The 15680-nt window shown below is 46.3% G+C and overlaps 1 protein-coding gene across 3 annotated transcripts in view; it reads right to left on the bottom strand.

The window, feature by feature from the left end:
- TATDN1 (TatD DNase domain containing 1) overlaps positions 1 to 15680 on the bottom strand; it is a 33581-nt gene that overhangs the window by 15034 nt on the left and 2867 nt on the right. For all 3 annotated transcript variants that reach the window (XM_025184930.2, XM_006123583.4, XM_075920158.1), the window contains exons 2-6: positions 14468 to 14533; positions 10786 to 10835; positions 7273 to 7336; positions 2885 to 3028; positions 2760 to 2802 (exon numbers count right to left, since the gene is read on the bottom strand). In XM_025184930.2, coding sequence (XP_025040715.1) covers positions 2760 to 2802; positions 2885 to 3028; positions 7273 to 7336; positions 10786 to 10835; positions 14468 to 14507 — 341 coding nt within the window. In that variant the 5' untranslated portion in view covers positions 14508 to 14533. The remainder of the gene's footprint in view (positions 1 to 2759; positions 2803 to 2884; positions 3029 to 7272; positions 7337 to 10785; positions 10836 to 14467; positions 14534 to 15680) is intronic.

The raw sequence follows: 15680 nt of genomic DNA, 5'->3' as shown, positions 1-15680 counted from the left end.
TCTATGATTCAGTGACCACATTGATTCAGGCAGTTGTCTGTTAGCTAGTGGGAAGAATAATTTGACTTTGAAGATTTATTTTAGTAGGCTCGGCTTTGTTTAGGAAACAGAAAAATCTTCAAAGTGACATTATCAACTCCTCCTACAGTGTTCACCAGACTGTGCACCATTGAATTCAGCACATTTTGATTGCTACTGCAAACTAGGGATGTTAAATTTAGATTAATTGGCTAATCAAATAGCCAATAAAGGTGCCTCTGCCACTGAAACATAGCAACAGCCCTAAGGCTGTTGCTACACTTCAAAGGTGAAAGTGCTGTGGGAAGCACAAGGCTAGCAAGGAAGTCCCCAGCTGGCTCCGGGCTGCATGCAGCGTTTGAAGCGCCCTCTTCTCTCCCCCTGCTTGCTGCCTCTTTCTGATAGAGGCAGCAAGAGGGGGGTGGGAACCAACTAGTCGACTTGTGTGTCAACTAGCCGATAAGCATTTGCTTATCGGATAGTCAACTAGTTGACTAATCATTCACATCTTTACTGCAAACTGGTAACAACAAATATGCTGACCACCTGGCTGATCCTCTTACAAGAGGCTAGTGCAGTAGCATGAAAATTCTGTAGCTTGTAACCTATTTACAAGCCACTGAACCTTCTGTATTGGAAGCTATACCTTCATCCTGCAGGTGCAAAGTGTGAAAAGTCCAAAGTAATCTCCCCACTGCCGTGAACGACATGGTTTCCCTCCCTACTCGGATAGCAATGTGCAAGCATCATCCACAAGTTCAAAGGTCATTTTGTTGACGTTTATCATCGGCTGTCAAAGATGTATTTCTCAGCTGCTTCCCTAGATAACCCTACTTATTTCTGCAGGGTTTCCTCCCCAACAACACAACCCAATTTTGGGTGCAGCACCAGCACATCTCCATCAGAACAAGCTGGTTCCCTCCTTGCTTCGCTTTCTGACAAACCAGCCTGCTCACCAGCTTTTCTATGTTGCTCTACTCCTAAGGCCTCCCTTGTCAATATCTTGCTTCTTTATCCACTTCAGGCTTTATCCTCTCTGACAGTTCCACTCCCTTCCTTCCCTACAGTTTAGCTTTTATTCCCTCACCCATTTTAGGCTTCCATCTGGACTGGAACTCCTGACAGTTCCTAAATAGCAAAGTCAGTGAATGCCCCTCCTACCCAGTGACTAACAAAATTACATTGATTCTACAGCAAAAGGAAGCATTGATTCAATATAAAGTATAAGAATAGTTTAACAATATTTAGAGTGCAATAGAATCATAGAATCAAGAAGTCATCCAGTCCAATCCACTGCACTTATAGCAGGAGTAAGTATGACCATCCCTGACAGGTGTTTGGCTAAGCTGCTTTTAAAAATCTCCAATGAGAGAGATCCCACAGACTCCCCAAGCAATTTACTCCAGAGCTTAACTATCCAGACAGGAAATTTTTCCTGATGGCAACCTAAACTAACCTGCTGCAGTTTAAGCCCATTGCTTCTTGTCCAACCCTCAGAGAACAAATTTACCACCTTCCTCCTTGTAACACCCTTTTACGTGTTTGAAACTGTTATGTTCCCTCTGTCTTTCTTCTCCAGATTAAACAAAACCATTTTTTTCAATCTTCCCTCATAGATTTTGATTTCTAGACCTTTAATAATTTTTGTTGCTCTTCTCAGACTCTCTCTAATTTGTCCAAATCTTTACTGAAATGAACACAACACTCCATGAAGGGATATAGCAGTGCAACAGTGAGTATCACAGCACCTTCTAGATGCCTAGAAAAATCATAGGAACAATCCACAAAAACCACTGTAATCTACAAAAGCCAGCACATTAGATGGAAACAATCTTCTTGCTCCAATCACTCTCCACAATGGAATTGATTCAACAGAAGAGACTGAGGAAACCCCACATCAGATTATGCCATAGGTTCACAATTCAAGCACTATACTGAGAGAAAAGACTCTTGTTCAAATCCTTTCTCCAGCTCTGGCAGAGAGGGAAGAAATGAACATGGGTCTCCCACATCCCAGGTGAGTGCTCTAAACATGGAGATAAAAGTTGTAAAGTGGGCACCAAAGTCAGGGAGAGTAAGATCCCAATTTTATAGGGATAGTCTCAGTATTTTGGGGTTTATATAAACATTTATTACCCTCCACTTCCTTTTCCGATTTTCTACCCTGGCTGAATGGTCACGCTACATAATCTCATCAAGCCAGATTGTGAATGGAACCAAATCTGTTCCATATGCCATATGTTGCCTACTACACCAGGCCCTGCATGCAATTTAGGTGGCCAATACCTATCTTCCTCCAGTTCTGATTGCTCTAGTGCTTTGGTAAGAGACAGGTGTCCAGCAGCCTAGAGGAAAGCATCAGTGCACAAGCCTCAGAGTCTATAATTTAAGCATCTATGGAATTTTTACAGCATAAAGTTAGGTGCTGAGTGAGTTTAAGCATACAGGTCGCAGTCAAGCAGCAATTTGCAATGAGGTTGTGCTCTAGGATTTAGTTATTTAACTCTGGAATTTAACCACCTAGATTGCTTTGTGAATTGCACCCTACGTATCTGATTTTTCTTGAACACAGGACTAAATAATCATTATAGCTGGTCAAAAAATTATAAATTATCAGACTTAAAGTTAGATAAACAGGATAAGGTATGTAGCTGATAAAATGCCTGTTGCTATAACAGAAATTGAAAAAAACACTAGAAAGATTTATACATCAATCTCTATAGTTATCAAATAGCTCTTACTTGAGTTGGGTGTCTTTAGGGCAAAATTCTAATCTATCAAAATCTACAAAAGAAAAGAACAATTAATTCCTTTTTTTAAAGAATACAATGAATGAATAATTTTGACCTATTGCAACAATACTTACCCAGGCCACATTCCCCAATTGCTTTGATCTTCCCCTTATTTTTTTCAGCGAGATTTTGCAATTCAGCTAAATAATGGTCAGGGTTACTCTGCTCAAATTCTCCACAGCGAGTGGGATGACAGCCAACCGTACTGTAAAACATGTCTAGTGCATAACAGCATTAGAATTTTCTTGCCAGGAATACAATACATTTATATCAAATTATAGACACTGTCAGATTTTTTTATTTTGTTAATAATTTTTAAAAACCATTTTTCTCCTACTATCTCTATTTTATCTGTGTGGTGAATTAATACCAATTAGACATTTAGCCTGACAATGGAAAATATATTAATATTATATTATACCTTTAGAATAGCACTGTAGTCATTTGCTTCCAAAACAGCAACTCATACCAGAGATGCAAAAGGTAAACCAGTTACCCAACAATCATTAGGCTTACCGGCATCCTTACTCGGTAAGTGGTTAACTGGTCCTCATCAAACCTAGCTGGAGCAGCCCCAAACTGTGGTGTGGTGGTCCTGGCCCCAGAGATCCTCAGAATGAAGTATAGTAGGCCCAGCTGGAGCAGCTCTCTGCCCATGGCACAGTGGCCTGGCTGGCAGGATCTGGCCAGTCTGGGCTGGAGGAGCCCCCTGTCTGCAGCAGGATGGCCAGTGGGACACATGCTTTGGTGGCCCCTGCCTGGAGGGCACACAACAGTTAACCAGTTAATATAATTTTGATTGTTTAACTAGTTACCTGTTTTAAAGGGTATTTACATCTCTGACTCGTACTGAATTTATTTTTTCCTTGAGGCAGAAACTAGGCTGGTTCAAGCAAATCAAGTGACCTTCAGCTCTGAGGCTCATTATTCAACATGTGACTTTTCCCCTCCCACCTGCTCCTATGCAATTCTTGTTGGGGTGGGACCAATTCAGTTCAGCTAGGCATAGGGGTAACCTGTCCAGAAGTTTTGACACTATAGGTTACAGTAACAGAATTTGTGGATGTGTTTGTGAAGGAAGTCAATCCCATGATTCAGCAAAGCACTTAAGCACATGAATTATCCCAATCTTATTCAACAGAACATTTAAGCATATATTGAATTTTAAGCACAGGTTTTACTGAATAGGTATGGGATTATTCACATGCTTAAATCCTCTGCTAAATAGGGATCTTGGTGAACGGTGGAGGTTTCTTTCTAACTGAAGAAGAAGGGGGAACCAGTAAACAATGCAATAAAGAGAAAAATATTCCAACTCCTCATGGTAGTCATGCTACTGCAATCAGCATAAAACAGCATAAACTCCACACTATGTAACAATGCAAACCTGAGCATAAATACTATACCAGCATTTCAGCTTGCTTGAGAAGGGAAGGGGGCAGAGAAGTATTATTACATTCTCTAATACTGGTGTGAGGTGAACAGGGTGAAAATTAGTCTCTTCCAGCCCTTTTTACTGGAAAACTCCTGATGCTTTCATCTGCTCTATGGTGTTCAGACCAATTGTTCTGCTCTGTCTTCCAACGGTTCTTAGGTGCCCTTGTTTCTTCACACTTACTGGTTTCTGATAGACAGCTTCAAGTGAGAGTCTGGGTGCTGGAATTCAGAGTACAGGCAGTCCCCGGGTTATGTACAAGATAGGGACTGTAGGTTTGTTCTTAAGTTGAATCTGTATGTAAGTCGGAACTGGCATCCAGATTCAGCTGCTGCTGAAACTGACCAGCGGCTGACTACAGGAAGCCCGAGGCAGAGTTGCTCTGCCCCGGGCTTCCTGGAATCAGCCACTGATCAGTTTCAACAGGCTGAATCTGGACACCAGTTCTTACATACAGATACAACTTAAGAACCCCAGTGTCCCCAAGTCAGCTGCTGCTGAAACTGATCAGCGGCTGATTCCAGGAAGCCCGGGGCAGAGCAACTCTGCCTCGAGCTTCCTGTAGTCAGCGCTGGTGAGTTTCAGCAGCAGCTGACTTGGGGACGCCTGGGGCAGAGCAGCTTGGGTGCTGCTGGGTTGCTCCAGTAGTGCCGCTCCTTGGCGCTACTGGACCAACCCAGCAGCACCCAAGCTGCTCTGCCCCAGGCGTCCTGATTCAGCCGCTGCTGAAACTGCTCTACCACAGGCGTCCGGAGCAAAGCCGCGGAGCACGGGGGCAGCGGGACAGCCCAGACGCGCTGCAGCTGTCCTGCTGCCTGCGTGCTCCGCGGCTTTGCTCCCCGTCTCCCTGGTCTGCTGGTCTCCAGCAGACCAGGGAGACGGGGAGCAAAGCCACGGAGCACGCGGGCAGCGGACAGCCCAGACGCGCCGCGGCTGTCCCGCTGCCGGCGTCCTCCAAGGCTTTGCTCCCCGTCTCCCTGGTCTGCTGATCTCCAGCAGACCAGGAGCAAACCCCGTTTGTAACTGCGGATCCGACATAAGTTGGATCTGCGTAACTCGGGGACTGCCTGTACATGCGCCAATACATCCAGCATTTCCTTCTGATTCTGGCAGACAAACTGCTGGTTTGTAATTTCTTGGATCTCTTCACTACTGATGAAGTCTTTTCATCCAACACGCAGGATCTTTCTAAGGCACTTATTTTCAAAGGCATCTGGTTTTCTGTCTAATTGTTCTGATCTAATCCAGCCCTCACAGATGTATGTTAGCAATGAGATTACATTTGAGTTGAAAATTCTCAGGTTTGTTTTGGCACCGTGTATCTTTGCTTTCCATAAATTATTGAATTTAGTGACTGCTGTGAATGTCCTTCTTATCTTTGATGTAATTTATTTCCTGAACACTCCACTGGCTAGCCTAGTGCTACCTAGGTAAATGAACTGTTCTACTTGCTTGATGATTTTACCTTCCAATAGGACACTACAGCTTAGCATCCGGGTTTCAAGGATATTTGTGTTGATATAACTGATTCTGAGCCCTGTTTGTCCTCCTATTTTTGTTTTTAGCTTCTAAGGGTGTCATTCAATAGCATGATATCATCAGCAAAGTCTAGTCTTCTAGGTATTTGGCAACTATGCATGTTATGCCAGTGTTTGTGTTGGTAGTATGCTGCTTCATTGTCAGATACAGAATGCAGCCATTTCACACCACTGTTCATGCTGAATCACCCTGTTGTCTGGTAGTTCACTCTTACACTACACTTTGTATTACAGTAAACTTCCGATAATCCGGCACCTTTAGGACCCAAGGGATGCCGGATTATCAGATTTGCCAGACTATCGGAAGGGGGAGCTATGAGGGGTCTGGGGTGGCATCCCCCCCACCCCACCCCAGACCCCTCATAGCCCCCCCTTCCGATAGTCTGGCTCTGCCCTGGGCATCCCTGATTCAGCCGCTCCTGGTCAGTTTCAGCAGCGGCTGAATGGGGGACACCTGCAGCAGAGCAGCTGGAGTGCTGCCGGGTTGGTCCAGTAGCGCCCACCCTTGGTGTGACGAGACCAACCCGGCAGCACCCCAGCTGCTCTTGGGCACGCCTGGGGCAGAGCAGCTGGTGTGCTGCCGGGTTGGTCCCGCAGCGCCGCTCCTCGGTGCTACTGGACCAACCCGGCAGCCCCCCAGCTGCTCTGTCCCAGGTGTCCCCAAGTCAGCCACTGCTGAAACTGATCAGCGGCTGACTCCAGGAAGCCCGGGGCAGAGTTGCTCTGCCCCGGGCTTCCTGGAGTCAGCTGCTGGTCAGTTTCAGCAGTGGCTGAATTGGGGACAGCTGGGGTGCTGTCAGGTTGGTCCTGCAGCCCCAAGGGGCAGTGCTATGGGACCTACTCGGCAGCACCCCAGCTGCTCTGCCCTAGGCATCCCCGATTCAGCCACTGGTCAGTTTTAGCAGTGGCTGAATCGGGGAAGCTGGGAGCAGAGCAGCTCCACTGGTCCGGCTGCCCGGAGCACTTCCGGGTTCCTGATGGTGCTGGACCATCAGGAGTGCCGGACCATCAGATGCCGGACCATCGGAGTTTTACTGTATATTGCTATATAGCACTAATGATGTTGATCACTTTAGTTGGAATTCCACAAGACTGAAGAATAATCTACAATGTATGCTTCTGCAGGCTATCAGGTGCCCTTTGAACATAATCTCTGAAATAGATAATAAAGGGAGCTTGCTATTCTGTACATTCTTCTATGATAGAGAGGAACTCCTCCAAAAACACCCTCCATTTGTTTTATCTAGAAGTATAGAAACAGAAGACAGGAAGGACTGATATCCACCACCACTCCAAGCCTCCTGTAATTACAAGAAATTATGTGGAATATATCTATCTGATTTTTTTTATTGAATCTGAATATTGTGGATTCTGCCAATAGCTCCAGGAATAAGTAATTTTAAATGTTAATTACCATGGTGAAGGGTGAGGGGAAGAATCTATAGCTAAAAGGATTAAATATATATCATGCATTTTAAAGCAAGAATACCGTTTGTCTGTGCCAGTTGCAACGCATCTTTACTATCTTGTAGATTTCCACCTGTAATCATAAACTGAAACAAAGAAAAATATTGTTAGTAAATGTGTTCAACTCTGAATTAATAGCAAACAATTAGAACTTAGACAAAGAAAAACCTAGCAGTTATAGGTTACTATACTAATATTCTGATAAACCATGCATGACTCTCAAGAGACATATTAGTGCATATACTATTGGCCAAGTTGTAGCTTTTATTCTGTAGTACATAAATGAGTCTTCCACCTGCCAGTCACAGTCCATTCAATTGGTGCAATATCACTATTAATAATAATATTGACATTTTTTATTTTCCTCTTCAAGGCACTTTACTGGGTGCTGTGAGGATTCAATTCATTTGTAAAACATGTTCCCCATTTTACAGTTGGGGAAATCAAACTAGAAGGATTTTGTAATTTTAAAAAGCCATCTAGGGAGTCAGTATCAAAACCCCAGGATTATAAATTCAGGAGTTTCTGACCTCATTTCACGAGGCATACCAGAGCGGTCAACAAAGGCATCCCTTGTCGACCGCGGCACATCCTAACTGCCGGTTAAACTTTTTAAACATGCCTAAGCACAAATTCTACACAGCATATTTTAAATTGTGTGTTGTGACATATGCAAAGGACAATGGAAACAGAGCAGCAGAGAGAAAATATTCTGTCAACAAAAAGTCTGTTCGGGAGTGGAGAAAAGGAGTGGAGAAAGGAAGAAGCAGAGATTGAGAAATTACACCCTAGGAAAAGAGCGCGCCGCGGAAAGAAAGCCAAGTGTCCGAATCTAGAAGAAAACCTGTTGAAGTAGGTTCGTGTACAGAAAGAGAACAAAACGGGCAGTGTCAACGGTGGCCATACAGCTCAAGGCTCGACTTATGGCTATGGAACAGAAAATCTATTATTTTAATGGGGGCTCGGGAAATGTACCAAGTAAGAGTCAGTCTTGTCTTCCTGTAATTTCAATTAAAAAAAAAAACTTGTATAACATGTGGACGAGTATAGCCGGGGGAGGGGGGATGAAAAACCTTGCATAACCCATGGGTTATATATGCTAAAAGACGGTATATTTTATTATCCTTACTCTATATATGAAAGAAAAATTTTCCTGTGGGACCACATCATGTGTCACTCTCCATCTTGCAAGAAAAGTTTTCGTCCTGCTGCCCCTCCGCCCTCATCTGCCTTCCCACTCACACCTCCTCAGCTGCCGGGGGAGGGTGCTGTCCAGGGTGACTGGCACCAGGTCTGCAAGTGGCTGTTCCAGGGCCAGTCCGAGGAGGTGCACTACACCATCGAGGCAGTCTGGGGCCTGCCCCCCCTCCCCCCCGACTTGCTCCCACTGGAGGTGGCCCACAGCCTAGACTGCTGCTTCCAGGTGCAGCCGTCGCAGAGCCTCAGGGTTTCCTCCTTTTTCCCCTCCCCCACAGAAAGCCACCATAGGTGCGTTAATCTTGCGGGGGGGGGGGGGGGGGGAGCAGGGCAGGGTTCAAAGCTGGAGCACTGGCAGGCAGCAGCCCAAGCACTCCTGGCTTGAGCAGTTGGAGGCAGCAGCTTCTCTCTGGGTCCCAGAGCATTGGGGCCACAAGCACAGCAAGAAGCCATTGCCATTACTCCCGCCATGCCTGGCTTAGCCCTGGGCCCTCCTCTGGCAACCAGCCACTACCAGCTTTATGCACCGGAGCCCTGACAAACCACTCTGGGGGGAAGAGGTGAGGGGGAGGGAAAGAAAGCCCTGAGTCTTGCTGAGCGGGGAAGGAGTGCTCCCCCTCCTAGGTTGGGGTAACAGCAAAGTGCAAGCGCACTGTCTGGAGCCTTTCCCTGCACTCTCAGGCTATGTCTACACTGGCGGGTTTTTGTGCAAGAAATTTTGTGCAATAACACATCCATACTGCCATGTGCTTTTGCACAAGAGATGTGCTTTTGCGCAAGATATGTGCTTTTGCGCAAGAGCATCCATGGCAGTGTGGGCACTCTCTTGTGCAAGAAAGCTCCGATGGCCATTTTAGCCATAGGGCTTTCTTCCGCAAGAAACCCCTGCTGCATGTCCACATTGCCTTCTTGCACAAGAGCTCCTGCGCAAGACGGCTTATACCTGTTAGAAAACAGAGTAGCTCTTGCGCAAGAAGCCCTGTCTTCCAACGCTCTACTGTAACTCTTCCTGAGCAAGAGCAGGCAGGCAGTGTGGATGCTCCGTGGGTTAAGAACATAAGAACGGCCGTACTGGGTCAGACCAAAGGTCCATCTAGCCCAGTATCCTGTCTGCCGACAGTGGCCAGCACTAGGTGCCCCAAAGAGGGTGGACCGAAGACAATGATCAAGCGATTTGTCTCCTGCCATCCTTCTCCAGCCTCTGACAAACAGAGGCCAGGGTCACCATTTCTATCCCCTGGCTAATAGCCTTTTATGGACCTAACCTCCATGAAATTATCTAGCTTCTCTTTAAACTCTGTTATAGTCAAGAACAGCCGTTCTTGCGCAAGAACCCACCAGTGTAGACATAGCCCCACTAGCTAGATTTTGCATAATGGGAGCAGCGGGAGGCCTAAAGATAAGTATGTGCTCCCCACCCCTAATGCCCAGATCTGCACTCCCAGCCGCTCTGAGCTGCCACACAGCAGCTGGCTGAAGGTCTGGCAGCCACCAAGTGGAGGGTGGCTGCCATTTTAAAAGCAGTTGATGGGGTGCTGGTGGTGGGATCCAGAGGTAGGGGTGGGGCTACGGCAGGATCCACACTGCAGGAGGCCAGGACTGGGGTGTATCCTGGCCACCAAGCCGCTGCACAGTGGCTGGCTGAAGCTTCAGCAGTCACTACGTGGCGGGCAGATGCCGGTGTTTTAAAAACAGCTACTCTGGGGCGCTGGAACCCATGTGGTGGGGGGTGCAGAGGAAGAGAAAGGACTGGGCTGGAGGAAGAGGGGGCAGAGAAAAGGGGCCCTGGCTGGAGGGAGGGGAGAGGGAAAAAGAGCCGGGGGAGGGGCCCTGGCCGGAGAGTGGGGAAGGGGCCCTAGCTGGCAACAGGGGGGTTGGCGAGTGTAACGAGCAGGGGGCGCAGCCCCCAGTTAAATCTATAAAACACCTGTTCCTGTGAATGAGGTGGTGATTCTTTGTTTTTAAAACTAACTAATCTATATGCCTCCTGCAACAAAATCCATCCTGAAAACTTCCCCTCTCCCTGCTTGTGTAGCCTTGTATTAGAACTTGCCATGGCTAGTTTCACATACATATTTTTGGCAAAAAAAAGTGCCCTTACACTTATATTTGTGACCAGCTAATCTCTGTTCTCAAGGAGATGTTATTCCAGGTGCAAAGAATTTTGATTTTTCAGAGAAATCTGTAATACTAAAGAAAGTTTCTAACATTTTTATTGTTGCTAATTTCAACAGAAAATTGTTTTCGTTACAGCTTCATAAAAATCCCAGCAGCTAAAATCTATATTTTAAAATTCACATAACAAAAATACATATACATGAGCTGTAAGAGAAGTTACCTTTTTAACACCTGTTTTCACGGCTCTCTCTATCACATCCGAAAAGTCATCTGTAGAAGTAAAAATCTGGTAAATTAAGGTCCCGTTCTTAAAACATAATGTAACTTGAATATTGCTTTACGATAAAACCATTTATGTATAGTCAATATTACGCTTAATATGATATGAACAATATTTGGACACATCCTAAAGATGAACTAATTGTAAAGTCAATAGGAAGATGATGCAAATGACTAAAAACGTGATCTTAAACTAATTTAAGCTGAGATATTTTCCATAGACTTCAATGGGCTTTGGATCAGGCTCTAGTTAAATAAATGCCTCTCTTGTCTTGAGCTCTAAGTCTGAAAAAATGTATTTGCTGACAGTACTAGTCTAAGGGGTTACTATACGCTCCAGCACACCAACAATCTGACAGCTCACTATGCCTGCATGGACCTCCGTCGACGGAGCCATGTAGATTTGTTTTTTTGGCAAAGGCAAATGAAGCCGCGATTTAAATGATCGCGGCTTCATTTAAATTTACATGGCTGCCGTGCTGAGCCGACAAACAGCTGATCAGCTGTTTGTCGGCTCAGCGCGCTAGTCTGGACGCTCCCCTGACGACATCAAAGCCCTTTGTTGGCAGCCCCGGTAAACCACATCCCATCTCATTTGCCTTTGCCTTTTCCTATCTGTCTAATCTACATGGCTCCATCGATGGAGCCATGTAGTCTAGACACAGCCTATGGGTAGAAACTGTGTCACTTAACATGACTGTAGGTAGCTCTAGGCCAATTAGCCCCACTAATTTTCTGTTACTCCCTCAAGAGCGGATCTGCCTGCATGGTCAGTTAATGCAGGTTGGACCTCCCTGGTGTGGCACCCTTGGGATCTGAGCAGTCTCGGACCAGGAAAGGTCAATGCTCCCCTTCTGGCTGCCCTACTCCCGGGCTCCGAAGGCTGGGGCTCCCAACCTGCTGCTGGCTCTGCCTTGGCCAGGGTTCTGTGGGCTATCCAGCTGCCGACACCCCCATTCAGAAGCCATCCGCCCAGCTGCCACTGAGGATTCCCTAGGGCTTCCCGGCCAAGACTTCCTTGTTGCCCCTGGGGGTTCTCTGGCTGGGGCTCCTAGACCCCGCCTCGCCCTGATGTTGCCGAGGAGTTCCCCGCACACAACTACCAAGCCTGCTGCTGCTGGGGGATGCTCTGGCTGCCTGGCCACCCCAACCCCACTGCCACCAGGGATTCCCTGGGTTCCCTGGCACAGATAATGGCAGGGAGTTCCATTGCTGGGGCTCATCCTGCTCCCGCTGGGTGTTCCCCAAAGTTATTTGGCCCGGGGCCACCTGGCTGCCATCTGGCTCTGCCACTGCAGTGAGTTCTCCAGATTGGGCAGGGGCTCCTCATTCGCTGCCTGACCTGACTGACACCAGAGGTTTCTGGGCCAGGGGCTCCCTGTTCACTGTCTAGTCCTGCTAATGCTGGGGTTTTTCGGCTGGGGCAGGGCTCCTCACCCCTGCCTTGCTCTGCTGATGCTGGTGGTTTCACAGTTGGGACGGGGCTCCCAAGCCTCCAGCTGGCCCAGCCACTGCTTCCCAGCCCTGTGTTCTGGCCCTGCTGGCCCCTGGCTGGCTCCTGCTCCCACCTCCAGGACTCTTTGGTCTAGCAACATCCATGGCCCTGCTGAACCACAGATGTTCCGGAACCAGAGAGTCCCAGATTTGGGAGGTTCAACCTGTACTTGTTTTCCAACAGTGAAATCAAATCCAAATGAGAGATTGCAGTAAGACCAAATGCTGTTTGTTTAAGGAACAGAGAAGGATGAAAAGGAATTACAAGTTCTTTGATAAATGTGCAAATTATCTTATTTCCCTTTACCTTCTCTAAATGTTTCTGCTTTAGGGCATGTTTTCACTTGCTGCGCTGGAGATTGATGTTCTGGCATTCGATTTAATGGGTCCAGTATAAATGATAAGGGTAGCTCCGGCTGGCAACCGTACTCCTTGCAGTCATGAGGAGTAAGGGAAGCCAACGAGAGCAAACCCGCAGTAGGGATAGTGTCAATCTTGGCTTAAGGTAAGCCGACTCTAGCTATGTATTCTATGTAGCTGGAGTTGCGTACCTTAACCCAACCTTCAAAGTCTAGCATAGACCTAGCCTTAGAATTGGTTGGAAAAGCGGGGCAGTATATTTCATGAAAATTTTCAAGAGAAACTAAATTTTATTTTTCAACAAAATAAATAATTTTGTTTCAGTAAGGGGAAAAACACTTAAAAACGCCCCTTTCCCCTATTGTTTTCTACTGGAAAACAGAGAAGAGAGAATAATAACAGTGAGAGAAAGTGGGATTTTTGCGACCAACATTTTTCATTTATAGTTTTTTTTTATTAAAATGGAAGTGTTCTCTCAAAAAAAAATCCATTTAGTCAAAGAACCATTTATAAAAAACATTTCCTAGATCTATTCTGTATCTTTTACTAAAATGTTATTTTATAATTTTCTGTATTTCTTACAGCCATACTCCTCAGCTATTTTATCCTTTCACCTCATAAAATAGCAATATACGGACGAAACCTTTCTTCAGGAAGCCAAATAAACTAATATTTATTAGGGATGTTAAATTTAGATTGATTGATTAATTAATCAATCAAAAAAGGGTGTGTCTAGACTACATGGCTCCGTTGATGGAGCCATGTAAAGTAGTTTACTTGACATAGTCAATGAAGTGGGGATTTAAATAATCCCCTCTCCATTAAAATAAAAATGGCCGCTGTGCTGTGCCGACAATCAGCTGATCCGGCGTAGCGCGGCAGTCTAGATGTGACGTGGCGGCCATTTTTATTTTAATGAAGCGGGGATTATTTAAATCCCCACTTCATTGACTATGTCAAGTAAACTACTTAACATGGCTCGGTCAATGGAGCCATGTAGACTAGATGCACCCTAAGGGTGCCTCCACCTTTGAACTAGATGAAAGCTTATTGCTGTTGTATAAGTGTAAATTATTAAGTGGAAAATGTCCAAGAACTTGAAAATTGGACAGTAACAGACCACAAATTCCAGTGAAGACTGAACCTGGTGATACTAAACAAAAAGAGCTTTCAGCCATGCCTGTAATTATTTCCACTGCTTCACACTACCGTAGCATTCTAATCTTAGAATCATAAAGTTAGAAGAGACTGCAGGGTCATCTAATAGTCTAATCCCATGACAATAACCCTGTTAATTCCCTTTGAAGCATCTCGCATTGGCCACTGTCAGAAGACAAGATACACTGGGTAAGATTGGTCTGACCTAGTATGGTCCTCTTAATGCCAAGATGCAGGATTTATTGTGCCTAAGCCATCTCAGTCAGGTGGCTATTCAGCCTTCTTTTGAAAACCTCCAGTGAAGTAAGGGAAGCAGAAGGGAATATTTGCTCATGTTGGCCTTCCATAGTGGAGATGGTGCCTAGCTTGGATTAAGGTAAGCCAAGCCAGTCTGTTCCATTGTCCTACTGTTTTTACACATAGGAAGTTTTTTCCTGAGATTTAATCTAAGATTTCAAGTGACAATACTGGAATCTCATAATATAGATAATAATACTTAGATACTTTAGGCAACTTCTATGCAAAGACAATGAATATTTCATATTTACTGTTCAGGTAAGAAATATAATGAGAGAAACACCTTAAATCTGTCAAAAGTTACAAACATTTACCTTGATGTTTCCGTGTACCCCTGTAAATACCTCTGAACATAGGATCTGTCAAATTAATACCAATATCTGCAATGAGAAAAACAATGCAGGATGCATTATCTGATACAGTCTATTTCACATGTAGCTGAACAGAGTGGCTGTGTCTAGACTGCATCCCTTTTCCGTAAAAGGGATGCAAATTAGACACATCGCAATTGCAAATAAAGCGGGGATATAAATCCCCCCCCACTTCATTTGCATAAACATGGCTGCCGCTTTTTTCCGGCTTGGAGCTTTGCCGGAAAAAAGTGCCAGTCTAGACGGGGATCTTTCGGAAAATAAAGCCTTTTCCGAAAGATCCCTTATTCCTTATTTTAAGAGGCAAAGCTCTGAGCCGGAAAAAAGCAGCAGCCATGTTTATGCAAATGAAGCGGGGGGGATTTAAATCCCCTCTTCATTTGCAATTGCGATGTGTCTAATTTGCATCCCTTTTACGGAAAAGGGATGCAGTCTAGACACAGCCTGTAGGTACTGGAAGTAAGACCTGGAGAAACAGATCTATCATGTGCACATGATGGTTTTGAGAGGCACCAACTACCACAGTGATAAAGGGATAGTTTACAGCCATGGTCACCAACCAGTAGATTGCGAGGCGTTCCGGGTCCCCCATTTCGCCCCACCCCCAAGAAGCCCCACTACCTACCTCGAGCAACAATGGAGGTAGTGGCAGCTTCCCGCGGGGTGCACGGAAGTCCTGTAGCTGTGCGTCACTTCCGGGGGTTCCGGAAATGCGCAGGCTGCTTCCTTTCCCCAAGTCAGTGGCATGCCGGGAACTTACCGGGTGAGTCCCCCGAGGCGCGCGCTGGGACTTCCTGTCTCTGCACGAAGGGGGAGTCGGGCCCAGAGGGGGCACATGCGCAAGCTTCCCTGCTCCACAGGAGAGGGGAGTCGTGCCTGGAGGGGGGTGCGACGGGGGCTTTCCTGTTCCGCGAGAGGGGGAGTTGGCCCGGAGGGGGTATATGTGCGGGCTTCCCTGCTCCGCGGGAGGGGGGGAAGCAAGCTCGGCGGAGGCGCATGACGGGGCTTCCTTCCTCCAAGGGGGGGGGTTCGGCCCTGAGGGGGCATGTGCGTGGGCTTCCCTACTCCGCGTGAAGGGGGAGTCCGGCCCAGAGGGAGTGTGCAACAGGATGCCAATGGGGGAGGGGAAAAGAATCCTGGAAGGAGGCCGGTGCAG

Source organism: Pelodiscus sinensis, chromosome 2 (assembly GCF_049634645.1).
Source record: "Pelodiscus sinensis isolate JC-2024 chromosome 2, ASM4963464v1, whole genome shotgun sequence".
Lineage (NCBI taxonomy): Eukaryota > Metazoa > Chordata > Testudines > Trionychidae > Pelodiscus > Pelodiscus sinensis.
This window is presented reverse-complemented; position numbering and strand designations above follow the sequence as displayed.